The 17,368-nt window shown below is 34.5% G+C and overlaps 1 protein-coding gene across 1 annotated transcript; it reads left to right on the top strand.

Annotated features, from left to right (window-relative positions):
- The first annotated feature begins 740 nt into the window (after nucleotides 1-740).
- LOC116772240 (ETS homologous factor-like) lies at nucleotides 741-14,241 on the top strand. The gene is made up of 2 exons (XM_032664340.2): nucleotides 741-1,683; nucleotides 12,325-14,241. Exons 1-2 carry the CDS (start codon nucleotides 791-793, stop codon nucleotides 12,563-12,565), a joined length of 1,134 nt encoding a protein of 377 aa, XP_032520231.1. The 5' UTR covers nucleotides 741-790; the 3' UTR covers nucleotides 12,566-14,241.
- The last annotated feature ends 3,127 nt before the right edge of the window (nucleotides 14,242-17,368 follow it).

Raw genomic sequence — 17,368 nt, 5'->3', positions numbered from 1 at the left:
AGAATAATCAAATAATCATGGCCGAGCGTCGAATGATCGGTGACTTAAGTATTTCATTAAAACGATTTTTATAAATTTTTCTCTTTTTTATTTCACTTAATCGTGTTGAAAAAAACGAAATATGTTCCTTAGGACAAAACTGTACTTTTATCAGTTTTAAAAATTTTAATTGTTTACAAAAGTTTTTCTGATTTTGTGATAAGTAAACCTTATGTTCTTATATATATTACAAATACATTTTAACTATTCTAACTCTATTTTTATTTAAAAACTATTTTGCGTGAATATAAAGTATTTACATATTTTTGATCTTAATTGTATATGAGTACATTTTCTGTTTTTTTTGTCAATTTTCAATCGATTTAAGGAATGATTAATTTTTAATTTACTTCTTACATATTGAAGTTCATCAACCCATCAACTTGAATCAATGACAAGCTTTCTTTCTTATTTTGTTAATGCGATTTAGAGCAGCGAAATGTTTCCGCTGTCACATAACTTTACTACATTGAAAGAGAGCATGTTTTTTTGACATGATAGATATGTTTCTTCGGCCTGAAGACAAGAACGATCCGATCAGCGAATAATGTGGATCAATAAATATATGATATCTGTGTAACATGGTTGCGATGTGGTGCGCTTACAAACATAAACAACGTAGTAGAAGGAGGCCGGCGGCGGCGCGGGGAGGCGATGTAAACAAACAAGGTGGATATCGTGGTATGAATAACGCGCCCGCCGCGCCCGCCGCTCATTCCGCCGCGAACTGCCGTCCGAGCTGCACGCAGCCATGATCGACTACGCGCGCCCCTACGAGATGAACATGTGCGACCTGTACCCCCCCACGCCGCCGACCTCCGCACGCCTGGACGACTTCCAGGTCTTCAAGAAGGGCAACGCCTCCTACATCTACGGGAACTACTACAACAACTACGATGTATATCCCGAACCCGAAATGGACACCACGGCGAACGTCTACCACAACCTGGTCAGCTCCCGCGAGTACCGGCACGAGGACTGGAAATCTAAAGTCATCGTGGACTGGACAGATGATGATACAGTATCCTGGCTCATAGAGTGTGCCGTGTCACAGGGCTTCTGTGAGTATGACGTCCCGTTCTATAATTTCAAAGTTTGCGGAGTGGAACTCTCTAATATGAGACGTGAAGAAGTTATCCAAAGAATGGCACATCCAAACGTCGATCTAAATCTGTCGAAGAAAATAGGAGAAATTGTTTACGATAAACTGCAGGCCCGTCTCAGTGAAGAGATCCACAGACAGACTTCGGTATTCAGATACGCGGAGAGTGACCCGTACACACAGCAGGAAACAGTGCAGTCAGTGTTAGATCTTGATAAACATAGGTTATATACGTCGGACTATAAGCCGAACGACAGCAGTCTGCTACCGGCATCTGATTCCAGTGATGACGCGGAGGATGTATTCCGTACCTCGGCGCCGGCATCTCCCTTCTCCTACGGAAGTGATAGTAAGTCAGGAGACGAAGAAGAGAAAAGGAAAATTCCCAAAAGACTCCCAGGGAGGCCTAAGGGAAGCGGCAAGAACAGATTCAAGAGACCCAGAAGTGTGTCCGTCCCAGAGTTTCTGAGGAACCTGTTGTTCGACGAGAGATACTGTCCATCTATTATCAAATGGGAAGACTATTCGCAGGGCAAGTTCAGGTAAGTCATCTTACTTCGATAAATGTTAACTCTTCTAAATCGTAATTAGTTGTATGTCGTGACTTGGAGATTTGTTGTCGGTCGCATCTCATACGTACATTGTCTCATAAATAATTTATGACGGTCGAGGCACGTGGACTAAGTCGTACCTGTAAACCGATTTACACTTAAGTTTCTAAGGCTTGTTAATAGGTATTGATAATTATGTTGCGAAGGTTTGCTTGACTAGTGTTGCAGATACGTTCATACGTCCATATCATAACATTCAATATTGTTTTTAACGTGAATCCCACTATAATATCCCATGAACTTAGGGCAGCTGTCGACAACAAAAAATATGACACCTGAAATATACATGTTATCGATGAATATTCGACAGAAACATTTAAAAAAATACAGTAAGGATATTGTGTATTTGTTTCTAACTGAACATATTGTCTTGATAATTATAAATATTTATCTTTCCGATCACGTATCGAGGAATAAAAAATCTGAGAAGCTGATTTATTTTTAATTACAATGATCAGTCTCAATAAGATCGATGCAACTGCGCACTCTCGCATTATTTATGGTAATTTTAAATCTCATGTGTATACAACAATTAATTATAATAGCAAATAATAACAAATAAACATTACCAAGTGCCTTATTACAGCACTTCTTCTATATCCTCAATGAAATCATATTTTATTGATGTAACATGAATATATATAAAATACAAACGTGTTATTCGGCGATGAATTAAATATAATAAAATGTAATTAAAATAATGATTCTGTATAAGATTTAAGAATTTGATAAAATTAGTCTTCAAAAAGATAAAAAAAACTGTTGAGAAGTAGAATGTAAACGTCGATTCAAAGGTTTTTGTGGTCAGAACGGGTTTGCATTTTGTTAAAGTTCGCGCCGTCTTCACAATTGACCTTCGTTAAAGAATCCAAATAAAAACGCACAACAACGCTAAAGTGACTTTGTGGTCTTCACTAATTCAGTCCTACACTTTAGTGCAATTTAAAATTATTCGTGGAATCTATCTGTCTTAATCTAGATGTATACATGGAGGTGTTGCGACCAGTGATGTATGAGGTCATGTAATTACATGTCTGTTTACATATTACGATGTAGTACAGATAGTTAATATTACTCTCAGAGTGTATTGTTGGGGTAGGTTACTGTATAGTCGTTGGCCTGTCGCTTGTTCCTCAGTCATGTCGAGACAATCATTAAACGCGATGACTTTATACTCTGTTCACAATGTATTTGAACAAAACAATACGCTTTAATTGCTGAACTCGTTTTTATTATCTTTATTCGTAATGTGTATAATTATTTTGTATTAAATATTATATTGTCCATGTATCTTTAAATCTACAATTCATTTAAGGCACATCACATGTTTTTATGACTCGCCTTCACCTTGCTTGTGAACGCGACCTTGCTTACTTCACACGATCGTTTACTATTAAAATCGTCTTTGTATCTTATTTACTACTGACTAAGATCTATTTTCCTCTGCTTTAATTCATTCTTTATACAGACGCTTGTCAAGAGTTCAATCATAGACGTCTTCTTATTTGCTAACCTTCTGTGTTACTTAAATTTTCAGTTATCATACGTATATTCTCGTTTTATTAATTATCGTTAATGCAAATATTTCTTGTTCTCTGTGTTAAAAATGTTCATAGCAATTATTATGTCCTTGCTTCTGTAATCGCTCGTTACATGTCCATTGTTCGAGCGTCGGTTTTGTCGTTCGAATCGTGGGCGTCGGTTCAAAAAAAATATGTTAATGCTATCATTTATAAAGTTCATATATCAAAACATTAAACATTATTTCGGTGGGCAATATTCATTATATTAAGAAATAATTATGATTTTTATCACTTAGATTATTTTTTAATTTCCATTGCATTCCTCATTACTGATTGTTTCTTACGTCAGGGTTGAGTAGTTTTATATTTTTATTCATGTATATTATGTGTAAATCTCTCTTAAAGTACACCATATAATAAATATAATGAAGAAACTTTACAAATATATTTATATAAAAATATAAACACACTGATGGTCGGTTTGGTCTCGCTGAAGGTTGTGTTTGCTGTGTTTTTTTAATACAATTGTCTTTTTGTTTCGACCTTCGTGGATTTTTAATGACTAATGTTGTTGACGGTGGATCGCGAATACGACCGACATGCAGCTTCGGGAGACGTTTTTAAGAATCGAAATAATGAATTGTAGTAAATATGATGAGAAGAACAGCAGTAACACACGCCTTGAGAAACGAATCTACGCTATGAGAAGGTGGTTCAAAGTATATTCAGAGTTCTAGTACGTACATGGAATCGACAAATAATACAGTTACAACGTCCATATTGTTGGGAATTTTCACTTGATTCCTTTTTTACTTTTTTTCATGATCCAAAGATAGAATAATAATTGAATGACATTATTACTTTAATATCTAATTGTACTGCATAAGGAATGCTACTTTCGTTTTTTGATAATTTTGACCAACTTCCACTGCTATCAACACTCGTCGTACGTCAGTCTATATGTCCTATATTGTTCTCTGGATCCTTGCAGAGCTAGTTCGTAGGGCGGCGCCCTGCATCGTATAGATTTTTTCTCGTTTCCACGCAGCCTCAAGGACGCTTCCGAGTTACGTTTCTTTACCGACATTTGGCCGTGATTCCTATGCATTTGTACACATAAAATATTTTAGGTTCGAGTTTTAGAAAACTCGGACGCTTAAATGTGTAGTATCAATTGTATTAACACAAATATGAATCCTTTATACTTTCGATACGGTTGTTATACATAGTAGAGTTCAACTGATTATTTGTTACCTCCACATTCAACATATATTAGCTTTTTTTTATGGGTTGTTGTCGGACAATTCTTTTCATGTTCAAATTCGATGAATTGTATTTTCTCGTAAAACTGAAGAGGAGAAAAAAACGACAAGAAATTTTCTCTCCATCGTCGACAAAAATAAACGCGATGGCCCTGCCGTAGTCATGGCAACGCCCGGGAGCTTCTAGACACGTGTCGCAGCTTCCAAATTTTTTTCCGTATTTTTCTCCCTGCGACCCCCTCCCCTTGTGCGGGCCTTAATTGCGTCTGTGAGAGTGTGGTCCGGGAAAATTAGAACAAGGGTAGATCGAGCACAGAGGGTGCCGCTAATTAGTGATAATATGAAACATTATACGTAGTTTCATAATCACGATAACGGTTCGATTATAATTTTGATGATATATTAACGGGTGGTTAACAATTTATATATTTACATAGTTCCTTTATACCTACATGAATGCCAGCGTCAACGTCACTCATATCATGACCGTAAATTTGTCCTCATTATAATATGTATTTAATAATACACTAATTAATTTTAACAACGTCCGTTCGTCTGCTGCGAAGTAATTAACGCCACAGATAAATATTGAACAAAAACAATAGTGTTTACTGGAAGGTTTCCTCTGTGTCGCACTGCTCTGTGGCAAGCTTGCACCGAAGTCCCTGTAACATTTCTTTTTCGTGAAAATCTATTTATAACTAGGGCAGCCTCGTCTTCGTCCCTTTCATTCTATAATGAACGTTACTCCCTAACAATAAGGTCTCAATTCGTCCGTTGTCCTGTAATGTGCGTAGATGCCAGCTATATATATATTTTTTTCTCATAGTGGCTCTATTATATTGATTAGTAAGACTCCCTCTTCCGGGTCGAGCGTCTTTTGCGAGTTCTGTTCAGTTTCCTTTGTTTTTCGTCGTTTCCTCTCTGTATGTAAGACGAAAAATATTGAAAGCAACGATATTTGGAATATTTATTATATGAAAGTCTAGATAACAAAAATTACCAAATATATTGAGATTCGTTTTAATTGAATTATTTATGAAGTCGATAGTACAGGATTAGTTTCCAATCGTTAAGACTCAGTCATATGAACTTTATTTCTTATATGTCTGGCGTCAAGATGAAAGACCAACATTTAAAGTAAAAACATAACAACCTAGGTGTATTTAGTTTTTATGAGAAGCGATCTGTACACGAAATACAACACAGTACTGACACTACTAACATATAGTAATAAGGAGCTGTTTATTAGCTATCGGTAGTTTGTTGCTAAAATTTTTAGCTACAGTAATTTCTGATTGAATTAAAACATAAAGAGGAAACATAGTTTGCTTACATAATATTATTATAAATTAAATTGAGGTGCAGTGAAAAATACAATAATTATATTCGTCTTCTAAAATATGTCATAATTCGACATATGTTGAACGAAATATGTCCTTATATATGATTAATAATATTTTGAAACATTTGCCTTTATCAATGTAACAAACGCCTATACTTTAGAAGACCTTTGTGAAGTGCATTTTATGAAATATTATATATTAAACCAGTTTTGTAATAAAACTAACAATAAATCCCTAGGACACTAAATGTTTAAATGTCGTGTTCTAGTTCGTTATGATATTAGTCATATTAAAAGTATTTTCACATAATGTTACGTTGCGTGAAAACCGTTTCGCAGAAGCTTTGAAATAAAGAACAATTTGCTCTCTGGGATTTCCCCGCGGTTGATACACTCACACAATAAAACAACTATAAACATTATTGACACACACACGCACACCAGTATTGCAACTCGACACACACACACACACACACACACACACACACACGCGCGGACTCGTTATGTATGTACACACACTACATTAGTTGTCGTGAACCCGTACATAGTCGACTGTGCCACAACGAAATGCCACCGGTGACGTCATCATACCAACGTTATCTATCCCGTGTTATTATTGAATGTTCTAAAACTTTAATTTCCAATAAAACATACTGTAGTAACATGCTGATGACGGTCCTCCGAGCTGTTTAAGTTGTTTAATGACAGTTTTCGGAAGTGCGGCCGTTGATTCCGAACACACACAAGTGTAACTTTATTTTGAGAGATAATTAACGCTAATAGTTTTTAAATAGTCTTAGATAACATAATTAATAATTCATAAGCTATTCTATTTATGATGCCCGGGTTATTAAATATATTCAGTTAATAATTTTTTATCCAAGAAAATTGTGTTTTCCGCGACTTTAGTTAATTGTTCGAGGTATTCTTTTCGCAAAATCCTAATAAGTGTGTTAAACGAAATGTATTTTTCGTTTATCTGTTTCTTAAATGTTGTCATGAACAAAGTTCTTCCACAAGGTGACGTCACTCACTCCGATTTCCGAGGGAAGCCTCACTGTATGAGCTAATCACTTATCAAAGAGTGTCAACAGCGGATCGTTTATCTTTCACTTAATAATAATACTTATAACTATAGACATAAGGATAACAATAGATTACTCTGTTTCACTGTATCAGTCCGACCCTGATCTATATTTTGTTTGTTTTAAATAAATAGCATTTTTATTTGAAATATGCTATTGATGTATTGTGAGTTCGTCTTAAGCGCATTCTGTTTGGCGATGGTCCGCCAACGCGTCTCTCTCTGAGATATTTTTATATCGACACACACACATATATCTATACATATATATAATTGTCGAATGCTTTCATTTAAAAATAATCGTTTTTCAAGTGCATTGGCTGTTCAAAGTTCCTAGGATATAGAGTGTCCCGTAAAGTTCGGCCGGCCTCGAACATAGAAAGAAAAGGTTGTAACAAAAGTCGAGGGCTCAATGTAGTATGTAACAATATTTCATGACATCACAGATGACTCTATCATGAATGTAATGATAAGCGAAGAGATTACGATCCCTTCCCGTTTAATATCAACTAATTTCAATGTATCGATAAACACTAGTAGTATAGTATAGAAGTGATGAAGTGTGAGGGAGATAGCATGAGGATAACGTGAGCCGCGGTATCTCGTGCGAAAAGTATCGGATCGAGGCACGTGCAAAAAACTGTTACTGCATTTAGAACAAATGATAAGGTTGAATGACTACAGTCAGTCAGTCACAGAACTTACAAGAATATGAGGTTTAATAAAACTCGCGAAAGTCTTAGATCTCATTAAGAAAAAACATGTTGAAGAAACTCTTTGGACGGAAACTAAAATACAATAAACGTTTTTATCCTGTAAATAATCATGAATTACTTTCAAATTAATGTTATACATTTATTTCAGTGATGTTATAAAGATATTTCTTTCGCGATCTCTGTACATAGCTCTTTCAGAGCGATGATTCACCTCTCAGCGTCATTAATTCAGTGAAAGTTCGAATTCTTATAACATTTATTTAATATATTATACACACGACACATTGAAACTCAACAAATATTAATATCCGATAAACTATAACAGATTAATAAATAAATAAATGTACCATTTATCAAACTACTGTTTGTAGAGATTTATAATGGAGTCAAAGCTGAAATGAACTTAAAATTTCAATTATTACAGTTTATTTTACATTACATTGTTATTAATTATTATTAAACATGAGACTGAAGAAGGGTGCAAAGCAAATCTAACACACCGAGATATACGAGTGACGTAAGAAACAATAAACACAATGAAATAAAAGTCATTGTACTGTATATAGAATAATATGTTTATTAAAGTTAAACATTAAGCAAAAGGCAGACCACATGACGCTCGCCTGTCATGTGGTTTGAAAAAAAATTGTTATTGATGACACACACGTGTGTTACACCAGGTCTTATCATCAGAGATATTTATGTTTTTCAAAATCTTGTTCCGATAATTTGATAACAAAAGGAATATTTATGTTGTAATAAATTTTTCGGAATCTATTGTTCTAGCAAATAAATCGTACGGTCGAACGAATTAAACTATATTTAGATAACATGTTTTAAGACAACTTCTACGTAATTATTGAACTAAAATTATAATAAGAGCAAGATGTAAGAGGGACTTTACTTGAGTGTTGTTGCCGTGCGAATATTATAATGAAGTCCGAGAACGCTGTGCTTCCCCTGTACCGATATTAACAGTTAAATAAAATTAATTTGTAAACAGAACACGTACTTTAAATTCCCGATCACCTTGAACACACTCGCGACACCAATATTGTAACATCACTTGCAATAAATTGTTGCATTTACGCTCTTTATACTTATGTTATATCAGAGCCCTGAAATACAAAAACTATTTCTATGTAGGAATGTAATTCAGTGAACAGTAATATTTCAATAACTTTTCTTTCTCAGCGACAAACAACAATGATTAATTCATGATCGCGTCGACGCAGAAATATTAGGTTATAAAGACAGACTTCGGCAACTTAAAGTCGCAACTTAATGTCTGCTCAACAATTTCTATTCAAGTTGGAATTTTCTTTATATAATATGAATTATATGTTAAATGCAATTTATATCGCTGTCTCTTTCGTTCATCCTGTTTTCTGCTCCTTGGCCGTCAGTGAAACGCGGTCAAGTGTAGAGCGTTCGTGTTTTGTTTTGACCGAGGACAATGACACTTGGGGACGGCTCTTTAGGTATGAGGTGATGACGTCATAGTACCACTAACAAGCAAACAAACAGACAAACATCATGTCATGGATGTTGGAAGAGCAAAAAATTACAAACGTTTCACGAAATTAAGCGAAAAAATGACTGAGAATAGAAAATGTCTCTGTTTATCCAGTAAGTTGTCTGAACATCTTGGATGCATTCAAGTGTTACTGAGAAGTCACGTTTTATTTGATTCTTTGATATGTAAATAATAAGTCATTAAAGTATATACGACACTTACTTTGAACAAAGGCTGAAGTTACAATTCTAACGTATTCTAACTATATTAGTATGTTGTTCAGAAAGGTTTTTTAATAAAAAATATACTATATGTAGCCCTAAAATCGACGCATGACTTGTGAATAATGTTTATATGAGCGATTCATGCGAAGGATCCTTTAAGGTTTGATGATCCGAAAAACAAAACAAGACAGAATGAAATTGTGTAGTCAGTGCATGTTTGGTGCATGTGTCAGAGTGAGCTGGAGTGCCAAGTTGGTTGGTAAGGACTCGTGGTGAATCATGATTGCTAAACCTACCTTCATGCACTAAAAAACTTTCGTAACCGTCCATGAAAGAACCTCAAATATTTTTGCAATTCATCTTCAAGAACTTGTCCGATGTTTTAAGCTTATTACAGCTATTAAATTACTTTCAAAGGCTCTCGGTGACATATATTAAACAGTCGACCTTCATTGCACGTAATATATTCGGCCGCTAATGTAATAAACATCGCGTTATAGTCAAATAAAGTTACAATGAATAAAAATATATAGACGTTTTGAGGTCCACGAGAGTTTTATTAACACTACGCGGCCTCCATAAAACATCGTTGTTATGATCAGTGGTCGCGGCTTCGGGCCACATTAACAGGATTGCGAAAGATGCATCTCGCATGACAACAGTCCAAACACAACTTTAGACAATTAGTGTGGAATAAACAACTTTTGTGGCTTCTTATACAACTCCCTAGTTAACTGGTATAATAAAGATAACACTCGGGATCGAACTTTATAGACCAAATATTAAATAATAATTGAAACAAACAAGTAATAAACCTTTAACGTTCATTACTACGTGCATTTAATGTGATTAGTAAATATAATTATACGGTTTTATTCCATGACCGAGTGACTGGAAATGATCTAATTCATTACAGCCTATGTTAGGAGAGTATTGTGAGGAATTGTCTACTTCGAATGTCACAAGTAAAGCCGTAGTCGGTACGTAGTGTTCCTCGAAAACCTTTTTCGGATGCAGGTCTCGAGGTCAGAGGCCGGCCTTGTCGTGTATCGTGCCATCAGCTGGGCCAAGGAGTCCTACGTGATACGCATCCTAACATACTTTATGTACAACCTTTCAATGATTCCATAATGGCCCATTTGATAACAAGTTTATAGTCGGAGCAGTGACGTCATAGGTGACCACAGAAACTTAAATAATATAGACTTAGAAATCCTCAATCCTCAAAGAAATTATTACGATGCATTTCTTAGATTCTTCTTCAGAGACTGTTTCTTAGGGAAATACTTTTCTTTATTTAAATATTATTAAAAGCTAATTTTCTGTCTATTTACTATTATATCTTATAAAGTCTTTATTGCCTCTAACAAGTTAAGCAATTCTATATGAAGCTGATAGTCTATAAATAGTTTATAGATTGTTAATTCACATTCAGTCATGGAGTCGTCTTTGGGATGTTTGTTTTCATTTCGTTTACTTCATCGCTCCTTCAGTATAACTATAAGACCGTTTTATCTGCTAACTGAATTATAAGAGACATTTAATGTTTCATAATTCTATATATTCCTACATTTTTTACAACAATCTTTTCACCTACAGTCACACTCTCACTTATAAAACGTAAAAAATTGTGAACGTAAAAAAATTTCGTTCATAATTTCGGTGACCCGAGAACAACTTGCACTTAAATAGTGACATGAAAATTAAAAACAGTTGTTGAAGTTTTAGCAACAACAGCGTTCACGGACGAGAAAAAATAGTAGAAAAATTAAAGAGACGTCATTTACATATAATGTTGATGATTGTGGATCATATAATGATAATTAATATTATTTATTTTTATGGAGGGGCGCTGGACATGTCACTCATATGCTTGAATCGGTTTACGTTCCGAGACAAGGTCGTGAAACGCTCGACCAATTTGTAAATTGCAACACGTCAAGACGACTATTAACTACAACTGTAACTCTATTTCAAATAAACGGAAAATATTGTGTAGATTTTCAAACATCAATAACAAAAATTTTAATATGGCAAAAAAGACGAAGCGCACGAATAAGGAACCGTCGCGATTGATGGATGTGGTAAAGAAATTGACGATTCCCTTGCTCTGTGTTAGACATTTGTAATATGAAAAGTAGCTTCGAAAATAATGTTGAATAAGACGAACGATACAAGTTCTCATCGTGTACGGTCTGCTGTAGTCACGTTGCCGGCCTGATGATGTCTGACTAGAGATCCTTGACTTCGCTCACAATTATCTGGACATTTTTGCATCACTTGACACAGTTGTTTACATAGTCACTATGACACTGTATAAGTAGTGTAGATGAGAATTTATTTAATGAGCGGCAAATTATATGAGGTTACAATATAAGATGCCGGTTGAACTTGACTTGGATGTTAATGTTAGGTTTTATGGAAGAATTAAACTTATTGATTATGAGTACGTTTCATAATAGTTTTATTGTACACGCACACAGGTTACCAAGAAATAGGATAATCAGATACAGACAAGGAGAACGTCTACCAAATACATTACTTGTAAGCTAAAAACATCTGTGGCCATCTCATGCTCGTATGTTTGATATTTAAAACGATTTGCTATTTACCATTGATATTTAGCGATTATCATAAAAAGTGGATTTATGAAGTAGAATTGAATGATCGCGTGAACATAATTGCCGTCGGTTTTAACGAGCCCTTGCACGTTGCATCCGAACCTTGAATTAAATATAATAGGAAAAGAAAATTTCTTCTGCCATAGAAATAAATAGAGTCAAGTTCAAATCACTCAGCATCTAGGCCAAGAAAGCTAATTATACTTTCCCAACTGCCGTTTCTTTTATAAGAGAATGAAAATAATGGTTTATTTAATATTGAGCAATCGTTTCGCTTACAGGTTCGTGAAACCGGACGAGGTGGCCAAGCTGTGGGGCCAGATGAAGCAGAATGACAACATGACCTTCGAGAAGTTCAGTCGGGCGATGCGATACCACTATCGGCAGAACGTGCTGGTCTCCGTGCCGACGGCGCGGCTCGTGTACCAATTCGGACACAAGGGACCGGACTTCAAGACCCAGAACCCGAATTTCGTCAAGGTCAAGTCGGAAATGGACCTCCAAGATATGCCGTACTCGTAGTTGAATCATTGTTATTTAAGAAATTTGAAGTTATGCTCATGTTAGACGGAAAGGAATAAAGTTAATGTTTGATGTTTGTTAGGAACGCAACCCTCGTGGGGATCGTGAAGCAGGAGACGGACTCTTATAAGTACTCGTCTTCCGAACGAGGTCTCAGAATGTTTTTAGAGTCGCCTTCAGAGAGCTGCGTCTGTAAAGCTGTTTGAAAGGATAAGTTCTTGTCTTAGGATGTTGTAGGAAGAGAGGAGTCATTGGTTGTATGATGTATCGCTGTTCAGGATGTTATGAATGTAAAATGAACTCGATGTTTCCGTCACAATGGTTGTTCAAGGATTTGATTATTGGATCGTTCCGTCAATTAATGGTTGTAAAGTCCTTGTTAAAGTGTCCATATTATTTTTTTAAGTGCTTATAACATTTTTACAAATGATTTTTATCCACGTGAGATTTTGTGGTGTAACTTTTCAAGGTTGTTCAGAGTTACGAATTTTTGATAAAGTATTTTTAATGTTTCGATCGTTGTTACCATATGAATAAGGTTAGTTAGTTCGTACATTATTGTAGTTAGTATTAAAAAAGACATTCCGATTTTATTTATATAATATTCAGTAAGGTAAGGATCAATCTCTTTTCCTTAGAAGTAATCGATGTTGCCATACTTATTGTTTCGAGGTACTTAATTATAATATTGTTGCAATTATTTTAAATTTTTATTTTATCAAATAATAGATAAGATCATTTATTATTATTTATAATAAGCTCTCAGTGTTAGATAATATATTATAATTAATAAATGAAAGGTCGCATGAATGTGCAATAAAGTGACAAGAGAAAGATCTGTAGGCCAAAGATAATATAGGAGGATATTGAAGCACGCGCTTGATGGAAAATATAAAACATTTTGACATTATAAATGTGCTGTACAAATGACTCTCAGGCAATCGCTGTGATGTTAAGTAAATCGTTTTTATTTATGTATATAGTTCTGGAAGCAACGATTTCTGTTAACGATAATAATACGAGTATACAGATGATATCGATACTGTCTCTAACTCCACTACTCTTGGACGTCGTGTAGTTCACGGCGTGTATTTTTTAGCTCTCATAAGTAATATTTAAGATCTTCTATTTAGTATTAATGATTGTCAATTTTCAACTCCAGTACAAATATTGTGTCTTTAGATATTTTGAAAATAATATTTCGAAGTATTCAGTATTCTGATGGACGAAGACGACATGTTAGGATAAAGTTACATTATATGTAAGGTCGGTCGCGCGGCATTCGTTACATGTAAACATTATAATAAAGTTGTATTTAACATAATCTGTAAGAGTATGATCTTAACCGAATCAATTTACCGTTTGACTGACATAATGACATAGAACAAAAAATAACTTTTTCCTCGTGTTGTGTTTTACGATATGAAAGACATATATTTTTTTTTTGATAAATTGTTAATAAAATGAAATATAATTATATTTTTGTTTTACGCTAAGTTTTGTTAAATAGTTATTTAAATATATTTTTAATCTGAAATACAAATAATTTTAAATAGTAATTTAGTTGACCATCATCACAATGAAGTGCAAGAGGACGCTCAGCTCAGCAGCAAAAGCTATTTATGTACACGATTTTATGAAATAGAAAAGAAATATACGAATTATGAATGTGACAATGAGATTTTATTTAACATTTGATAAAGTTCCGCCGTTAAATGTCTCACAGAACGCGAAAGCTCTGTTAATGGACTATTAACAGTTTTGAAACCTGTAAGGAATCTTTCAAAACTATGAAAACATAAGATTGAGTTTTGAATGAGATTTATAGCTGACATTTTTTGGTTAATATACAAATTATATATAAAGAAAACAATTAAGCTAAACATATATACAATAATAAGGACCTTATTTCAAAGTATTTCGCAGAACACAACACTGTATACTTATACAGTATATTTCCTATTTGTAGTTTTCTCTTTCTGCCACGTTTGTGTTGCCCAGTGCTGTAAACACTTCAGTTGAGACTGCTGCCTTGGGGAGTAGCAGTTAGCCTGTTATGATTCATTCTCGGACTCGTGCCCACGGCCACCCGCCACCTCAAGGTTCTGGTTTATGAGCGATATTACTCGCTTTGCATAACAACGACATGTTGCAAGCCGACAACATTACATATCCTGCGGACGAGGACATAATTAGTAGAATCTAATTTGTATGATTTAGTATACTTGCGCAGCTGATAAAAGAAGGAAGAATAACAGCAAAGCTAGAAACTCACCTGAACACGCCGGCTTTTTGTGCGGGTTCATAAGGTGTTATACAGAAACCCAGAAAATTTTTAAATTTTACCAATAATGGATGTTTACTTTCGTTGTCATTTAAAACTAGTAATAGTTGTGACACAGCTGCAGTTCTTTTTATTTTTTTCAAAGACAATCTCTTATTTGGGTACTTTTAACGCTTCCCCCCCTAATGTTATTTAATTTTAAACAATGTTTGAAAGTTCTTATAATATAAATTCTGATGCAAACGGACTTTTTAGAATCACAAAAAGTCCGAAATTATTTATCTCTTTTAGTATATTTTTTCATCTGTATGTTGTCGGGAATCCTGAGGAATTACACGAAATATTACCACCGTTTCGTTAAATCCTACAGGCTTGGATAATATCCGTATCACGTCATTTAATTCTTTCTGAAATTGTAAGTGAAGCGCTATTATGTTTTCAGTATAGGCTCCACACGTGAATTGACTCATCTTTTGAGGTTTTCTCTTAGAACTACAAAAAGGGCTCCCTTGAACATCGATGCCTCAGGTCACTACAATTCATTTACGCGTGCCCACTTTCCTTGTAGTGTTTTTGTGTAACGCCCAAACCACCTTTCCGTCAGAAGACAACCCTTTCTAGTCATTCATATTCAAACACACATATTATATCTGAAGTTCTCTTTCTTGTACTTTCCAGTTTTTGTATGTTTTATAGAATCAGTTTTAGAATCGAGAGTCGCCATCAAATACATTATGAAAGGAGGTTATCCATGCAAAAGAAATAAACATGTTATAAAAATATATTTGACGCTTTTAAAAGGAGTTTTGTCATTGCTTTATTAGTCCTTGGTACTACTTTCTTAGCAAGTTTCTTTATCTTATAAAACTTATTCAGACTCCTGGTGCTATGTCAGGAGCGCCCTGTGTTCGTAGCGCTAGGTATGCTGCCCTAGTAGTGACTTAAGAGCCCTAGGATTTATAACAATGGAGAAATTTAGATAATTTCCAAGGAAGGAATTCAAAAATCTTGAGAACAAATTTGATGAGGATTCCGTTGCCACAAAATAAACAAATTTTAAAGTATATTTATATTCATATATTCACTCCTTAAATAATGAATATCGATTTATCTCCACATTTCATACAATGATATATTATTTACGTATTTATTTGTAAATTTACACTGCATACAAATAGTCTTATGCACAAATTAAATTTCTTAAACATTATGTTTACTGCGCGACTTTTTATTATTGACGTTTCATTGTTTGCTAGTAATCGCGATCACGGTGAGTCGGAATCAAACTGTCCGTTTGTTTGTCTTGGTTTTTGTCATTTAGTGCCAACGATGTGTTGACTTGCCCTCGAACCGCTCAGGATACATCAGGACGCGGTTATTATGACTTGAGGTCTGGTGGTGTTGTCACGGTTATGGTTCACTCGGGTTCTCTAAACTAGGATTTTGATTTCTCATTCAAAAAGAAGCGAAACATCGTATTTAAGTGTATGTTCACCTTAAAGACTTCATTATCGCGCAAGAAACAAGAAACAAGAGATCGTTTCAATGAAAACTTTACGACAATTAATAGAACACTTAAACATTAAGACTTAAAAAAACAACCATAAAAGAATATTAAGAACAATAAAATTAATATGTATTTAAATGAACAATAATATCTCGATAGAATATTGTACTTTGCTGGATCATTTAAAAAGCAAACTTATTTATATAGTTGTACAGTTTTATCTTCTATTCCATTATAAATGCGGTTTATGTTTTTATCTATCTCGTGTGTGTGTGTGTGTGTGTGTGTGTGTGTGTGTGTGTGTGTGTGTGTGTGTGTATGTGTGTTTGTGTGTATGTGTGTGTGTATTACTTCAGTTTTTATTCTATTTATGTGAAGATTTATTCAATATTTTTTATTAAAAAACATTAAGAGAAATAACAAAGTGCTGAAACGTCAGTATTTAAAGTAATATGTAAGTACAGTAAAAATGATTTTAAATATAAATGTTCTAATTTCAGTATAATATAAGAGTATCGTTGTAAGTCTGCCGTAACAAACGACGCGATGCACTCCGAGTTGATCTCAACATGGTATCCTGTGAATGTTCCGCTGACAGAACAGATTTTTTTCTCCACACGTTCAGTATACTGTCGTCATATTGTTTAAGACTACAAATTTCTTTGAATGTTTTTCTTGTTCTGATTGTTGGAAGTTGCATCGTTTGTATTGACTGACAAACGATGGCGTTTTTTTTTACTATAGAAAACAGTTTAGTTACGTTACGTTCGACACTAATTGAAGGCTTTATACGCCATGAGGTCACCAAATGAACATTTTAAGAAAATTTGTCCAAAATTTATTTATTTTCAAAGTACTTCAGGTGAAAGCGGCTGAATGTGGGGCGTTCAGGCCCTGGGCTGTTGGCGTGCTTTGTGGGAAGCTTACGTTTGATTGACTGAAGTATCTTTTAAGTACTTAAAGCACAAAAGCCTATAAAACATAGTTAGCATGTATCTAAATATGACAAAGT

Source organism: Danaus plexippus, chromosome 8 (genome assembly GCF_018135715.1).
Source record: "Danaus plexippus chromosome 8, MEX_DaPlex, whole genome shotgun sequence".
Lineage (NCBI taxonomy): Eukaryota > Metazoa > Arthropoda > Insecta > Lepidoptera > Nymphalidae > Danaus > Danaus plexippus.
Note: the sequence above shows the minus strand (reverse complement) of the source record. Positions and strands in the feature narration are given on the sequence as shown.

Bases quoted from the DNA above. Each gene is read 5' to 3' on its own strand.
- LOC116772240 (XM_032664340.2), top strand. From the start codon at position 791: ATGATCGACTACGCGCGCCCCTACGAGATGAACATGTGCGACCTGTAC. The intron at 1,684-12,324 runs GTAAGTCATCTT...TTTCGCTTACAG, and splicing joins TATTCGCAGGGCAAGTTCAG to GTTCGTGAAACCGGACGAGG.